The sequence below is a fragment of the Neovison vison genome, chromosome 11 (assembly GCF_020171115.1).
Source record: "Neovison vison isolate M4711 chromosome 11, ASM_NN_V1, whole genome shotgun sequence".
NCBI lineage: Eukaryota > Metazoa > Chordata > Mammalia > Carnivora > Mustelidae > Neogale > Neogale vison.
In genome coordinates, this window is record NC_058101.1 from 35,426,129 (window position 1) to 35,442,919 (window position 16,791).

At 35.1% G+C, this 16,791-nt stretch overlaps 1 protein-coding gene across 1 annotated transcript in view; it reads right to left on the reverse strand.

Annotated features, from left to right (window-relative positions):
- Window positions 1-16,791, reverse strand: part of UBE2K (ubiquitin conjugating enzyme E2 K) — a 75,093-nt gene that overhangs the window by 24,297 nt on the left and 34,005 nt on the right. Inside the window, 2 exon segments of the mRNA XM_044224452.1 lie at window positions 4,352-4,410; window positions 9,279-9,372. Coding sequence (XP_044080387.1) covers window positions 4,352-4,410; window positions 9,279-9,372 — 153 coding nt within the window.

Consider the following 16,791-nt stretch of genomic DNA (forward strand, 5'->3'; position numbering starts at 1 on the left):
GCTCCCCGCCAAGGAAGGAGCCCAATGTGGGACTCGAACCCAGGACCCTGGGATCATGACCTGAGCCAAAGCCAGTTGCTTAACCAACTGAGCCATCCAGGTGAGCAATGAATGAGAATTTCAACTTATACTGGAAATGTAAGTGCCAATGTTATAATTTCAAACGATGTCACAGAAGGAAGACAAAGGCTACTTCAAGAAGGGCCTTTTATTTTATTTTCAAGACTTTATTTATTTGACAGAGAGACAGTAAGAGAGGGAACACAAGCAGGAGGAGTCGGAGAAGCAGGCTTCCTGCTGAACAGGGAGCCCAATGTGGGGGCTTGATCCCAGAATCCTGGGATCATTACCTGAGCCAAAGGCAGATGCTTAACAAGTGAGCCACACAAGCACCCCAAGAAGGGCCTTTTAGAGTGGGAGTCACTGGTTAATGCTAATATTTACACAGTGCTTACTCTGTGTAGCAAGTTTTAAGTATTACTATTTCATTAAATCTCAGGTACCATGAATTATATAACACACCATTACTTTATGTACCCTGAGAAAGAAAAAACTCTGCCAATTACATTATCACATGTCATCTATCGAAAGGTGTATTTTGATTTCAGAGACATTAAAATACGTGAAAAGGGGGTGCCTACGATGTCAGGCTCAGTTGGTTAGGCATCTGCCTTCAGCTCATGTCTGGGATCGAGCACTGAGTTGGGCTCCCTGCTCCTTGGGGAGTATGCATCTCCCTCTGGCCCTCCCCCTATTCGTGTTCCCTCCCTCTCTCTGTCACTCTCACTCTCAAATAAATAAAATTTTTAAAGAAATGTGAAAAAATGTTTCACAGAATTATTACAATAATGTATACATGGATTAATTCATTTAATCTTTATAAGCAATCCTAAGTGAGGATTTTATAAATGAGGCAACTAGGGCACACGGTTTGCCTAAATTGTAAGGCCAGGGGTGCCTGGCTGGCTCAGTTGGAGCATGCAGCAATTGATCTTGGGATAGTGAGTCCCACGTTGGGCAGAAATTAGTGAGGAAAAAAAAAAAATTATTAAAGCCAGTTAAATGGCCGAAGTAGATCTGAACTTTGGTGGACTACTCTTGTTCTTGGGGGAGTCATAATCACTGTTTTAGAGATTATACCCTCACTCCTTCCTCATCAGGATCAAAAAAGTAGAGCACACTGGGCCTTATAGGATTTGGGTTCTACTTAACCTCTAAGCCTCAGGTACCTCATTTATTAGAGCTGTTAAGACTGGGGTGCTGTCCTGCATAGGGCTCCCTGCTCAGTGGGAAGCCTGCTTCTCCCTCTTCCACCTCTCCCTGCTTGTGTTCCTTCTCTCACTGTCTCTCTCTGTCAAAAGAATTGTTAACACTGTTTCACAAGTGACAGCGGCTACTGCCATTCTCTAATAGTAAAAAATGTGGTGGCTGAAAGTAGTCTCTACTGAGGGCTTTTCTTTTTTCTTCCTCCTTATATCCATTAAAAAAGTTTTTTTAGGCTAAGAGGGCATCTTTTAAACATTTAAATCTTCTTTTGTTAAATTTGTGGTATTCAACAATTAAAGTAGCCTCAATTATGTATTCATTCCAATGATAACATTAAAACCTAGACTGAATCCAGTGGAGGATAACCAGGATGAGTATGAAAACTAAGTCACAGATATAAGATGATAGCTTAATAATAGTGTTATCACTAAATGGCCATTTTGAAAAATGCTTTCTTTTTTTATAATTTATTATTTAACTTTCTCAAATTTCTACAAAAAGCACAAACTAATTTAAAAAAATGTTTATTTATTCTAGAAAGAGACAGCAGGAGCAGGAAGGGGTGGAGGAAGAGAGAGAATCTGAAGTAGGCTCCACACCCAGCATGAAGCCTGATACAAGGCTTGATCTCACAACCCTGAGATTATGACCTGAGCCAAAATCAAAAGCTGGATGCTTAGTCAATTGAGCCATCCAGGTGCCACCAAACTGCTTTTAGAATAGAGAAAAAAAAACCAAGGAGAAAAAAAAAAAATCAACCAGCTTAAAAGTTAGAAAAACCAAAATGTCTCTTGATGGTTGAATGGATAATGTGGCATATATGAAAAATGAACACTATTTAACCTTAAAAAGGAACAAAATTCAGATACATGCTGAAATATGGATGACCCTTGAAGACATTATACTAAGTGAAATAAACCAGATACAAATGACAAATATTGTGATTACACTTAATTGAGGTACCTAATCAAATTCATACAGAGAAAGTAGAACAATGGTTAGGGAGCTGGGGCCATAGTGTAAGGGGGAGTAGTTACTTAACAGGTAAGATGAAAAAGTTCTAGAGATGGCTAGAGGTGATGATTGCACAACATGACTATTTAATACCACTGAACTGTACACTTAGAAATGGTTAAAATGGTAAATTTTATGTTATGTCTACTTTGCAACAATTTAAAAGAATCAAGTGGGCATATGAGAAAATAGACGTACATAAGATACAGAATAGACACTCCAAACCAGCAGGTGACGCAAGTGCACCCTGGAACTTCCATTACCATGTCTATTCTTAAATGGGAACCACCAACACGCTGAATGAATTCTAGAACATTTTCCAAGTGACTACTATCATACGCTCAAGGACACTCAAGGAGCCACAGAAAATGCAAAGATATATTAAGACATGGTCCTTCACCTGAGGGGTATAAAAGCTAGTAAAAGATACAAACCCCAAATAATACTTTAATTGGTACTGTATTTGTGTTGGTACTACAGCTGACCTTTAAATGACACGGGTTTGAACTGGTCAACTTACATTGGATTTTTTCTGATAAGTATAGTATAGTACTTTAAGTGTATTTTCTCTTTATGATTTTAATATTTTTTCTCTAGCTTTCTTTATTGTAAGGATACAGTATATAATACATATATAAAAATAATGTGTTAACCGACTTTGTTATTGATAAGGATTCTGGTTGACAATAGGCTATTAGCAGTTTAAGTTTTGGGGGAGTCAAGAGTTATATAGGGATTTTCGACTGCATGGAGAGTCAGTGTACCTCACCCCCACACTATTCACAGGATCAGCTGTGTATAAGTAATATAAAATGTTATTAAAAGAGTAGAGAAACGACACAAAACAAACTGAGGGTGGCCAGGGGGAGGGGTGTAGGGAGAGAGTGTTGGGGTTATGGACATTGGGGAGGTTATGTGTTATGGTGAGTGCTATGAAGTGTGTAAACCTGGTGATTCACAGACATGTACCTCGGGAGCTAATAATACATTATATGTTTATAAAAAAATTATTAAAAAAAAAGTAGAGGAACAATTTGATGGATACAGTTTAAGGTGAAGGGTGATATACTTTACCTAGACCTCAAAAAGAACCCTAAAATTTTAAATGATACAGAGAATGATTCAAGTGAAAATGACAGAAAAGTATGAAATAATAAGCACCATCTACAAACAGCAAATAATCTAGGTTGGAAAATCAGAAACATGTTGTGGGTAAAGGTGGTAGAAAATTAGGATTGAAAAGATAATTGGGGTTAGGCTGTAGGAGGTTTCAAATGCCCAGCCAAGGAGTTTAGACTTTATTAACAAAGAAAGAAAAGAAACATCAAAACTTCACTTTAGGAAGATTTACAGAACAGCAAAGAATGAATACACGTGGCAAAGACAGATTAAATAATAAGCAAACCAGGAAAGTAATAAAGCTGAAGGCCTAAACTAAAGTGATAACAGCAAAAGTAAAAGATAAAGGAAGCTATTCAGTGAAAAATTAAGTTTAGGTTAGTTCCCTTTGTTAATCATGACCTAGGGTATTCCATTTCCTCTTTTAATATTCATCAGTTCCAATTATTTGTTCATAAGATTTTCTTCTGCTAGCATGTGAGCTCCGTGAAAGCAAGGACAGTGAAAGCTCCGTGAAAGCTCCAGTACACTGGCACACAGTACTCAAATAACTACTGACTGAATTCAGAATATACTCTTCCCTAAAAAAACAAAAAAAAAACAAAAAAAAAAACAAAAAAAAAACAAAAAACTTCTTTGAGGCAAGTACAAATCTGTATAAGGGTTCTCAAAACTTCGGAGCATTGTAAATTTTTTCAGACCTAGAATTTAAGCCATTGGCAGATGAAAATCCTATTCCTGTCTATAGCCTTACTAGCTACCTCTGAGTAAGCTTGCTTTTCATTCTAAAGTCAGTAACAAAGTTTATTTGGTATTACCTGAATGCTTGTCCCTACTAAATTTTATACAGACAATAACTCAAAAAGCTGTAATCTTAATAACATTGCACTAAAATATAAATTAATTGAGAAAAATTTTAGAAGTTCATGCACAAAAAATAGGCTTACAATACCTTAGGGGGATTAAATGGATATGTTTCTGGTATTTTTATCTCTAGCTGATATCTTCCTCCTAAAAAATGGGGAAAACAGAAAGTTAAGAATGCTGCTCACCTCAAATATTTGAAACAAAATATAGTGACATATTTCTCAAAACACGTACTGTTTTATATTCAATTTTAACAAATTCATTCTAAAGTTGAATGAAACCCAAAAACGAAATGATAAAAACACTAGTTAACTGAAAGTTTATTTAAAACATATAAAATAGCCATTACACAACTATATTAGTTTATCAGCAAATAAAAGAGCTTGAGATAGACAAATACATTAAATCCAAAGACAATCCAATGCTTCACTGGGACAGTTAGGTAATATACATCCCGTCTCCTTTTGTTTCCTCTAGTCCACAGAGAAGAGCTGTTAAAGAACACAAAATATAGGGGGAAAAAAAAAAAGACAAAAAGAAGGTAAGGAGGTATAAGGGCAGATGGTACAGAGAAAGAGGACATATGGTTATGTCATAAACTGAAAAAAATCTAGCTGGTTCTCTCAAATGTTAAAATGCCCCAAACTTTTAACTTGTGCCCTCAATGAAAGGCCAACACTTGCTAAAATTTTAAAAATAAAATTCAACAATACCAGGTAGGCATAAAGACAAAAGACTATTCTCTTCTCCTCAATAGGTATACAAAAGAAAACACTTTACAAAGAGATTGTTCTAACCAGTGATATGTAAACAAAACACAACATTCTGTTTTGAAGTCATCTTGAGCAACTAGCAGCCAAATACATATTTTAAAAAACTTTATCTAGCTTCCCATAATGGGATAATTCAAGAAAAGGTAACTGCCGCTCAGGAAACTGAAGGGGGGGAAAGCCTTCCACTGGATGAGGGGGTGGATTTGAATTCTAACTTCAAGGAACCTTCCAATCCTAACATTTTATGATCTATTAAAATAGAATACACACTATTCCAGAATATAACAAATAAAACTGTAATACTGAAATACTATGCCTAGCATCTGCTCCAAAATAATAAAGGGATGAATTAGATCAAAGACTGGCCCTAAATTGATAGTTATTAAAGCCAGATGATAAGTACACCAAAGATTCATTATACCATTTGTCTTCTCTAGATACTTAAAACTTTCCATAATAAAAGTAACATAAAATAAAAACTATGCACTAGCATTATTAACTTCAAAATTTCATAAATCAGGGGCGCCTGGGTGGCTCAGTAGGTCAAGCCTCTGCCTTCGGCTCAGGTCATGATCTCAGGGTCTTGGGATCGAGCCCCGCATGGGCTCTGTGCCCGGTGAGGAGCTTGCTTCCCCCCCACCCTGCCTCTGCCTGCATCTCTGCCTACTTGTGATCTCTGTCAATCAAATAAATAAGTAAAAATATTTTTTAAAAATTTCATAATTCAGGGGCGCCTGGGTGGCTCAGTGGATTAAAGCCTCTGCCTTCGGCTCAGGTCATGATCCCAGGGTCCTGGGATAGAGCCCGACATCGGGGAGCCTGCTTCCTCCTCTCTCTCTGCCTGCCTCTCTGCCTATTTGCGATCTCTGTCAAATAAATAAATAAAATCTTTTAAAAAAAATTCATAATTCAATTTTCAGTTATCACCCACATTCTCTCAAATCCATCTCCCTCCATTGTTAGGAATAGATGAACGCGGATCTGGGAGAAAAACAAAGGGGCAATTCACTTGGTAACACTTTCTTCAACCCCTTTCTGGTTCCAATTCTTCTTTTCTTGCTAATTCTTTTTAATGGTATCCCATAGTGACTTCTGCATGAGTTGAACTAGATGCCTGAATCACAGAGCATATGGCAAGAGTGAAATCAATATAAAGGAAAGTAGTCAAAACAAACAAACAAAAAACCAAGTAAGATAGGTAAGAGAAGAGTACCTGAGAAAATTCTGTTTATAGATAGAACTGTTTTTGTTTAGAGTTATAAATGACAGCTTCAAATATAGGTATAATAAATGTGGCCTGAGTAAAATGTAGGTTCTTTTTCCTTCCTAAGAATATTAATTTTTCTGTTAAATTCTAGATGACTGTTTCTATAATCTTTCATATAAAGTTGTTTCTTCTTGAATGTCCAAAACAATTTCTTAGGAGCAGCGAGAGCCCAGAAATAATACATAAATAATGCTGGCCCCTAGAGTCCCCCTCTCAATCCTATTTTTACTCCACATGCTATTAATATGCTCTGTCTTGCATTTTTATCTGACAACTTTCAATATATAACCACCATAACATTAACCACAGCATTATTTGTTATATATATGGGTGTGTGTATGTGTATATATACACACTTACATCAGAGCAACACAACTAAGCAAGCTTTATAACTACATAATTCATATTTTAAGTTTTCACTATAAATCATTTCCTCTTAAATAGCTTTTATTATTAAAATTTTGTAATTTTTAGAGTTAACTTCATTTAAAAAGAAAATGGAGAAGGGATGGGATTTTTTTAAAATACCAACAATTATTTCATAAATTCAAAACAACTCTTAGGAAGAAAGGTTCAAAAACTATACTGTTCCTCTGCCACTATTACAGCAAAAGAAAAAAACAAGAGTTAAGTAACATGTGCAATCTGGCTAATTTTCCCATGGGTACTCTACTTTTCAATCTGATTGCTTTTAACACAACATAAAATAGTTTCCTCATTAGTTAATCATTATAAACAGTTTAACATTCCACATGGAAACACTTGCCTTAGTTATAGAGATTAAAAAAAAACCAAAAACTCTCAAAAACGACCAAGAGCCCTGCAATAAATATTATCAAAATACATCTTCAAAATCTTCTTCATGTTCATGTTTCCAAAAAATATCTTAGTTTATGCCCTTGAATAGTGCTTTTCCTAAATAAAATGAACAATTTCTCCTTAATAGTTTTATGACAAAAAGGACACAATTTACACCCAAAAAGCACATTAAAAATACTCTTATCAAAACAAATACTAGTATTATCAAACATTAGTATATCATTTAGTGGCAGCAGCAGAAACACTTAAATATGATCAAACTTGCTTCCAATTAATAAAGAATATGGTATATTTATAACTTAATTATCTACAAATGAGTATTATCCAATTTTTAAAAAATTCATCTACTTTTATTAAGGGTTTCTAAGAATGTAATGAACATTCTGCCTATTAAGTTCAGGAAGTACCTTGTTTATAAATATCTGTTTGCTGGAACAGTTCTAGAATGATAATGCTATTGCCATATTATCTTTTAAAAATACATCTAAACAACCTAAAAAAGATTCAAGAATATTTATAATGCCTACCTTTAAGAAGCGAGTGTATCATTCCATACACTATCTACTATTAAGACAAGAATGTGATTTCTATAAAGATAACTAATGACCTTTTTTCCATCTAATGATTGTCAAAAGGACTAAAATGCACGGTATCCATGAAAGCATCCAGATGAGGCCTGGCATATAAGAGGCACTTAGTAAATAATACAAAACTAAATAATGTTAAGAAATGGCTCATATGGGGGTGCCTGGGTGGCTCAGTGGGTTAAAGCCTCTGCCTTCGGCTCAGGTCATGATTCCAGGGTCCTGGGATCGAGCCCCACATCGGGCTCTCTGCTCAGCGGGGAGCCTGCTTCCCTCCCACTCTCTCTGCCTGCCTCTCTGCCTACTTGTGATCTCTGTCTGTCAAATAAATAAATAAAATCTTAAACAAACCCTCTTAAAAAAAAAAAAGAAATGGCTCATATGAACTATAAAACAGGAAATAAAATTTTACCATTTAAGATTTAGTAGGATATGCTAAAGACATTCTAGGGTCTTTAAAAATTTAATGAAAACTGAAATATTTTAGAATACTGGGTTTTTCTGATGACTTTGGGTTAACTGTTCATTAAGGAATTATAAGACCTTGTTCAAAGTAGACATAACCACCACTTCCAATATTCAGTCAATTCTCATTTATTCAAAAGCAGAAAGTAATTAGAAACACTGGCTTTGAAGTCAAAGGCTATTAAGACTCAAATCCCAGCTGTGCCACTTAGATGTCTGACCTTAAACAAGGCACTTAATTTCTCTGAGCTTAAGTTTCTTCATTCTATGAACAGTGATAACTACTTACCTCATAAGATTTGTTTTAAGGATTGAATGAGAAAATACATGTAAAGCTCTGAAAGTAAGAATTCAGTAAATGTTACTATGACTACAAATTCTGTTATGATTTCTACTAAGCATACATCTGAAGGCAAGAACCTTGGATATGCTACATAACCCAAATTTACAATAATATTCATTACTGAAGATTTGCCTAATGAGGAAATAAAAAGCTACGATAAAGCTTCTTTTCTTCTCTTACCACCCAATTCCATAGTCTAAAGGAGCTACAGACTTAGTTTGTGAACACAAAGTTCAGCAAAGTTGCCTCCTTTCTTTTTTCTGTCTTGAAACGATCATTCAAAGCTTTCCTGAATAAAGAAAATTAAATATTTGGAATACAGCCTGTGTGAAGACATATGAATGAATAAAATACTTAATGACAAACAGGGGAGAGGAGCTTTATTAAAAAAATAAGTATTTTATCAGTCAGAAATTTAAGGCAAGATTTGTTATAGATACCATATGAAGGGTAACTGAGCATCTATAGTCCATATATTAGAGGCTTAATACGCTAGATGTTTTCTACTGTTAAATTCTAACCTATATAAATTGTATCTTGGTTCTAGTAAATCTATGTTGGGGAAAGAAAAAAATTAGCTAAAATTCAGTAAGAAAAATCAGTCTACAGCAATATCTAAATTTATTATTTAAATGTTGTAATATCCTAAGCCAAATGAAATTACCTTCCATGTAATTTATAGAATCTTAAGATTATTCTGATTTAATGTTTCAGGTAAGTTCTAATACGCACAATATTTTGATACAGAAAAAAGTACTTGCCTTCATATGGTGTGTCTGGAGGTCCTGCTATTTCTCCTCTTAATTCTGTAAAATTCTCATCTACAAGATCTACTTTAATTTGATTTTTGCTCGTCTTAAAAATAAACAGAAAATAAATGTTAGTTATATCAGCAAGAAAAAAGCCTATTTTAAAGTATTATCTATAAAAAAATTTTGAAACCCCCTCTTTAATAAACTTGATTATCTGCTCTAGTAAAAAATAATAACCTATGCTTTTTAGGATTTAATTAGCCAGTTTTAAGAATATTTAAAACCAAAAAACTAACAAATTTTCACTTCATTGTTTTTAATGAAATAACACCACTCTAAACAACAGTACAATGGCTTGTTAACTTTATTGGAATGTTTAGAGAAAAAGAGCAGACACCTATTTTATATTTGCCAACTTCATGTATGTTAGGTCCAACGTGAAAAGTCTATTTATTATTCATCTGTAGATGAACGCTGCTATACTGTACCCCAGGTTACATGGGTTCTATCCATATAAACAGAAAATTCAGGGTCATTAAAAACCATGTAGGGTATAAACTCTCACTTAAACTAACCACAACAGTTCTAGATGTTTAGGTTAACTAAAATACTATTTCATCCACCCAGCTGGTGAAAACTCGAAGCATCTAACTAATTTCCCTTTCCATGCAAATTCCTGAAGCCTAAAATGCCTCACTAAAATCATCTAATGCCTTGTATAATTTGTTTTAAGTTGCTTAGTTTAAACTAAGCTACACTGCTTAGTTTAATTCAGTGGCAACTACCTACTTTCCAAAACAGACTTATTTTAAATTTATCTACATCTATTTATTTTGCCCATTACATTTCTCAAAGTCATTTCATATCTATACTATCATTTCAATTTCTCAATCTGTTAATGGTGACCTTAAATGATGCAGAAAACCCTCCAAGGGGATTCACATTACTGTTTAAAAGTACCTGTCTGCAAACGAGCTCTCCAATTTATACTTTGTAATCTACACTAATACCTTACTGGTCCTAAGTCTAAATTCCTAATATGGTAAACTTTCTCTTTTTTTCAATTGTTAAAAACATACATCCTTAATATACAAGTTATGTTTTCATTTTCTTGGTTACAATTTCATATTTTTACCTAAGTAACACAATATATCCACTCTTAAAAAAAGCCTTGCATGATTCCAAGAGTAAATTTTTTGCTTTCAACCCTACCTTCTTAAGCTTGTTTACTGGATGAACAATGTAAGAATTACTGTTTTAAGGTCCATGGCTTTCTCCCCCAACCTCCAACAAGTAGATACCAATTTTATTTTTTCTATACTAAGCAGTTTATATTAATACAGAATAATAAGTACTGAAAAAATACATAACTTAAAACCCAAATTTTACAGATTTCATATGACTTCTAATTAATCTTCTTTTAATAATAACAAGATTAAGAAACTTTATACATTAGAAAAACATTCTAATTAGTAGGTTTATTTTTATAAAACCTTTTTCTATTTTTACCTTTGGAATTAATGTATTTCATTTTTTTCTGAAGTTAATTTTACCCCCAAATTAAAATTAATTACAAATATACACATGAGAAACTTTTTCCTGTGCCCTAAAAAATCATTATCATCCTTGGTATTTGTGGTGGAAGATGAAATATACATTCTTACCAATGATAAAATACTTTGTCCAGTATGCACAGGAATTAATAATGTTAAAATGAAAATCAGAGAAACCATACTTCCACTGACAAATTTAGAAGCTGCAAGCAGAACTTCCAATTCTCCCCTGAGAGTTCTAAGTAAAACAAGAGTAATCCAATCTTGCAAATCATCAATGCTTTCCAAGTTCTTTATAGCTTCCCACAATATTCCCTTTCCAAAAACAAGTAAATAACTCTAAAATGTCAGGATACTAAAGGACATGATTAAAGTTTTGGGGAGGAAAAGAAGAGATAAGAGAAATCAGAGAGGCTGCCTTCCAGATTGCCCCCAAATCTCAAGTTAGTAAAATGCTATATAAACAATTACTAATTGTATTAGTATTCTTCTGTCCTTGTTTCTGTCCTCATTATCCCCGAATTATAATTAGAAGAAAACACTTTTTTCTCTACAGAAAGCACACTATTAATGTATGAAAAATGTACTAAATAAGCTTTAAAAAAATACAATCACCATGATAAATCCATTATAAAGAAGCATGCTACATGGTCTAGACAGAGTAGGATCTTTATCTCCAGATAAGCAAAGATAAAAAGAGAATATGGATAGTTAAAGACAGATTTTTCACAGCTTAATTTTTTCCATCATGCAATAATTATCCTTTATTATCTCCACAGTTTAACGTCCAGTTACTCCACAATCCAGATTTTTGATCCCAGTGCCCCCAACAAACTAACTTAAAATCAAAGAACTGTAAGGAAGATACAGAAAATGGCAAAAGACGACAGTATTTTAAAAAAGTATGCCCTTTGAAGTCTGACAAATGTGAGATGAATCCAAGTTCTGCCACTCAACTGGCATTAATTTAGTTAAGTCACTTAACATCTCTCAATTTTATTACTCTAAAATGAGAACACAGATCTCAAATTTAATGAGAATCTTTAACATAGCTACCCTTCCCCAATAATATTAATTATAAAAACCTTTGATTTCAAAGCCCTACTTTATAAAATTTACTTCACAGCTCTGTTTCCAGTCTAAGAATGGAAATGTTATTTCTAAAAGCAAGTAACAAAACAATATGTTTGTTATTCATTTTAATGACCAAGAACACTAAGGCTTTTGGATGAAGCCCTGAGGAACTGTGTTACCACTGTACTACATTTTTTGTGGCAACATCTGCAAAACTGATTTTATTTTCTTCTCCCAACTCAACTAAACACACAGTTGGACCTTTGGTAGTTCTGGTTTTTTTAATGTTCCTTTGTGGCTCCAATGGGATTCTAACACATAAAAGGAAAAGACATGAATAGAAGCTACAGTTTCTAGCAAACATTTCTAAAATCAACTATTAAAATATAAAGTATGCATAATAGCACATAATGTTAAATCTTATCTGGATGTCATAAATTGGCATTACTGCTAATAAAGCAACAGTGCAGAATTTAAAGCAATTCTATTGGCTTTCCAAGGCCAAGTCTCTAGGTGAATTGATATCATCACAAAATTCATCTAAATAATTCCTGGAGTCTATTATATGCCAGAAAGAAATCTCAAGTGTTAGTGAACAAAACTAAGTCCCTGCCCACTTGGAGCTTACATTCTAGTGAGAAAAACTAAAAACTGAAAGATTTTATCAGAAAAGCTCTAAGTACATTGTTATTTAACCTGTTGAAACTTACATGTGACCTCAAGCAAGTTAATTAACCACTCAACCAAAGTTTCAACCTGTGTCAACTGGGAATTATTAGAGTACTTACTATGTACAGTTCTTGGGGGAATTTAATTAATACAATATATAAAACAATGTCTGCCAAAAAGTAAATGCTGAATGTATAGTAGTCACTTTACACTGTAATATGTTAACTTCTGACAATGATGTAGGAGCAGAAAATTTCCACCTAAAGCAATACTGTATTTTTTTTTAAAGGACCACTTGTCGCATTACTCTCACTTATTCGGGAAGATTTATTCTAAAACAAAATTTCAATCTGAATTTCAAATTTTAAATCTAAATTACCCCTGAAGTTATAGATCATTCTCATATGCTCTAAAGAAACTATCAGTTTGTTTCCTAGTCAAATCACAACTACCAAAATTTAGGTGCACTGTTTATCAGTATCATGCAAATAAATGTGAATTTCATTCTTCCTAATTTGATGGAAAAGAGGCTTAAAAGGTTTAAGAGTTGCCATTATTTTCCCCTAAGTTAGTATGAATGACTTATTTCCCCCTACTATTCTAAGGCCCCCCAAATAAGAAAGATTTCCACTTCCCAAGTAGTTAATAAGTAAAAACTATTCTGAAGCTTGGGGCATGTCACATACCCAAAGCAGGTTGACATGGAAACTTTGAGACCAGAAGGGAACTAAAGCCAAGGGAACATTTATGAACCTTACTAAATACAAGTTTTAGATCAGTGCTGTCCAACAGATGTATAATATAAGCCACAGGGCACCTAGATGGCTCAGTCAGTTAAGCATCTACCTTCGCTGGGGTCGTGATCCCAGGATATGGGGATCAAGTCTTGCATCAGGCTCTCTGCTCAGCGGAGTCTGCTTCTTCCTGTGCCTCTCCCCCTACCCCCGCTCATGTTCTCCTTTTCTTTCTGTCTCACAAAAATAAACAATAAAATCTTGAAGAAAAAAAAAAAAAAAGTAAGCCGCAAATATTCTTCAAAATTTTCTAGGGGCACCTTGGGTGGCTCAGATGGCTGGGCGTCTGCCTTTGGCTTGGTTGTGATCCCAGGGTTCTGGGATCGAGCCCCACAGCAAGCCCCACATCAGGCCCCCAGCTTGACAGGGAGCCTGCTTCTCCCTCTTCCACTCCCTGGCTTGTGTTCGCTCTCTCGCTGCGTGTGTCTCTGTCAAATAAATAAAATCTTTTAAAATAAATAAATAAAATTTTCTAGTAATCACATCAGAAAGAGTGAAGGAAGTACAGAAATTAACTTTAATAATAATTTATCTCCTATATATAAAACTATCATTTTAACATGTAATCAAAATTTAAAATTCTGAGATATTTTCTTTTTTTTTTTTTTTAAACCAGTGTCTTCGGAACCCAGTGTTTAATTTACAAATCACATGCACATTTGAATTTGGACTGCCCACACTTCAAGTGTTCAAAAGCCAAATGTGATAGTCAAATCTACAGATATAGAAAGTAAATTATTGGTTGCTAAGAGAGGAGAGGGAAGGAAGAGATGGGAAGGATCTGCTAATGGGTGCAAGGATTATTTTTAAGGATATGAAACGTTTCGGAATTAGTGGTAACAGCTGCACAACTTTGTGAATATACTAATAACCTCTGATTTGTACATTTTAAAAAGTCTAAAAACAGTTTTTAAAACTTGAAAAAAAGTCATATGTGGCTAGTGGCTACAATATTGGACAAGTGCACCTATAATACAGAACCAAGAAATACCAGTCTTTCCGATTACAGCAACAGTCTGTCATTAAAATTTTACTTTCTGGATTTCTGTTACCATACTTCACACAGTATGTAATGCAGGATAATTAAAGTTCTGAACATATTAATCCTGTAATATTTACTGAGTACTCACTATTCACAAGGCAAATAGTGGTAAAATGATCAACAAGAAATGTTCTCTAACGCACCCTATCCACATCCACAGAGGTTTCATTCTAAGGTATTAAACAATAAATTATACAATTTTTAAATGAAGTACATAATATCATGAGAGTAATATTTAACAAAGGGAATCTGGAGGATAAGAAGAAGCTTCTCTAAGGAAACTACCTTTAAAAGATTTATGAATAATGCCAGTGATGGCAGGCATTTCAGGCAGAAAGTCCGCCCTGTGCAAAACAGAAGCAATAATGGACGTGGCATGTTTAAGAATTGAAAAGCCGGGTGCCTGGGTGGCTCAGTGGGTTAAACCGCTGCCTTCGGCTCAGGTCATGATCTCGGGGTCCCGGGATCGAGTCCCACATCGGGCTCTCTGCTCAGCAGGGAGCCTGCTTCCTCCTCTCTCTCTCTGCCTACTTGTGATCTCTGTCTGTCAAATAAATAAATAAAATCTTAAAAAAAAGGGACGCCTGGGTGGCGCAGTTGGTTGGACGACTGCCTTCGGCTCAGGTCATGATCCCGGAGTCCCGGGATCGAGTCCCACATCAGGCTCCCAGCTCCATGGGGAGTCTGCTTCGCTCTCTGACCTTCTCCTCGCTCGTGCTCTCTCTCACTGTCTCTCTCTCTCAAATAAATAAATAAAAAAATCTTTAAAAAAAAAAAATCTTAAAAAAAAAAAAAGACTTGAAAAGCCACCAATATGCCTGGAATACACACAAAATAAAGGATCAGAAATGAATTGGGGAAAGTAGGCAGAAGCCAGATTACAGGGTCACTAAGAACAATGAGAAACATTTAAAGCTGTGATTTAACAATCAGATTTGAGTCTTTTCAAGAACAAACCACTGTAGTGAGGAAAAAATGCCTGGAGGTAGATTAAAGCAGACAGAGAAAGGTTAGGAACCAGTGAGAGTAATTAGAAAGTCCATTTTGGAAAAAAAGGAAAGAAGGAAGCAAGCAAGGAAGGAGGGAGGGACTACAGGAAGGAAGGAAGTTCACTTTGATGAAAAGTAAATCAATCAAGAGAGATAGGAGATCGGGGTTGCTCAGTCAGTTGATCATCCTACTCCTGATTTCGGCTCAGGTCATGATCTCAAGCCTCTCGTCAGGTAACCTTCTCAGCTTGGAGTAGCTTGTCCCTCTTCCTCTGCTCCTCCCCCTAATGACACTCCCTCCCATGCCTGTGCTGTCTAACTCTAAAATAATTAAAAATCTTTTTTTTTTAAAAAAGATTTTATTTAATTATTTGGCAGACAGAGATCACGATTAGGCAGAGAGGCAGGCGGAGAGAGAGGGAAGCAGGCTCCCTGCCAAGCAGAGAGCCCGATGCAGGGCTCGATCCCAGGACCCTGAGACCATGACCTGAGCAGAAGGCAGAGGCTTTAACCCACTGAGCCACCCAGGCACCCCTAAAATAATTAAAAATCTTAAAAAGAGAGAGAGGAGGAAAAATTTCTAGGAATAAGTTATTATAAACTACAAGCATATGCTCTCTTAAAGAGGGAACCAGGATTACTCTTATAGTTTTCTTTTCTACTGAGTAGATGATAATGCAATAAAAAACTAAGATAAGGAAACAAGAAAGTGAGAGGTCAAAGTTTGGGGAAGAGGAAAATAAAAACTCAGATTTGGCCATGTTGAAAAGAGCTATATATGAAAATCCAAAGGGCCAAGAATATGGTTCATGATCTAAAATTCAGAAGTGATCTGGGCTGATGATATGATGACAAGGCAAGACCAGGAAAAACCAAGATAGTCTGTTATCACTGGCACCAAAGTAAGAAAAAAAATTTTTTTGAATTTTTAGTTTTTAAAATTATTTTTAAGAGATTTTATTTACTTGAGAAAGAGAATGAGAGAGAGTGTGTATGAGAAGGGGGAGGGTCAAAGGGAGAAGCAGACCCCCCCTCCCCCAAACTGAGCAGGAAGCCCGATGTAGGACTCCATCTCGGGACTCCAGGATGATGACCTGAGCTAAAGGCAGTCGTTTAACCAACTGAGTCACCCAGGTGCCCGGAAAAAAATGTTTTAAGGAAAGAGTAGCTAATGTTGCTGGCAGAGAGTGAAAATAATAGCTAATACTTATGTAACACCTTATAAGTAGTATTCTGATTTATATGTAGTAACTCATTTGACCCTTTTAACAATCTTAAGTATTAACCAACACAGAAACTGAGATACAGAGGTCATACAGCTAATAATTAGTGAAGCTAAGCTTCAAAAATGACTTGTGAGCCAAGACATACATACTTAATTTCACTGACTTATCTTAAGAT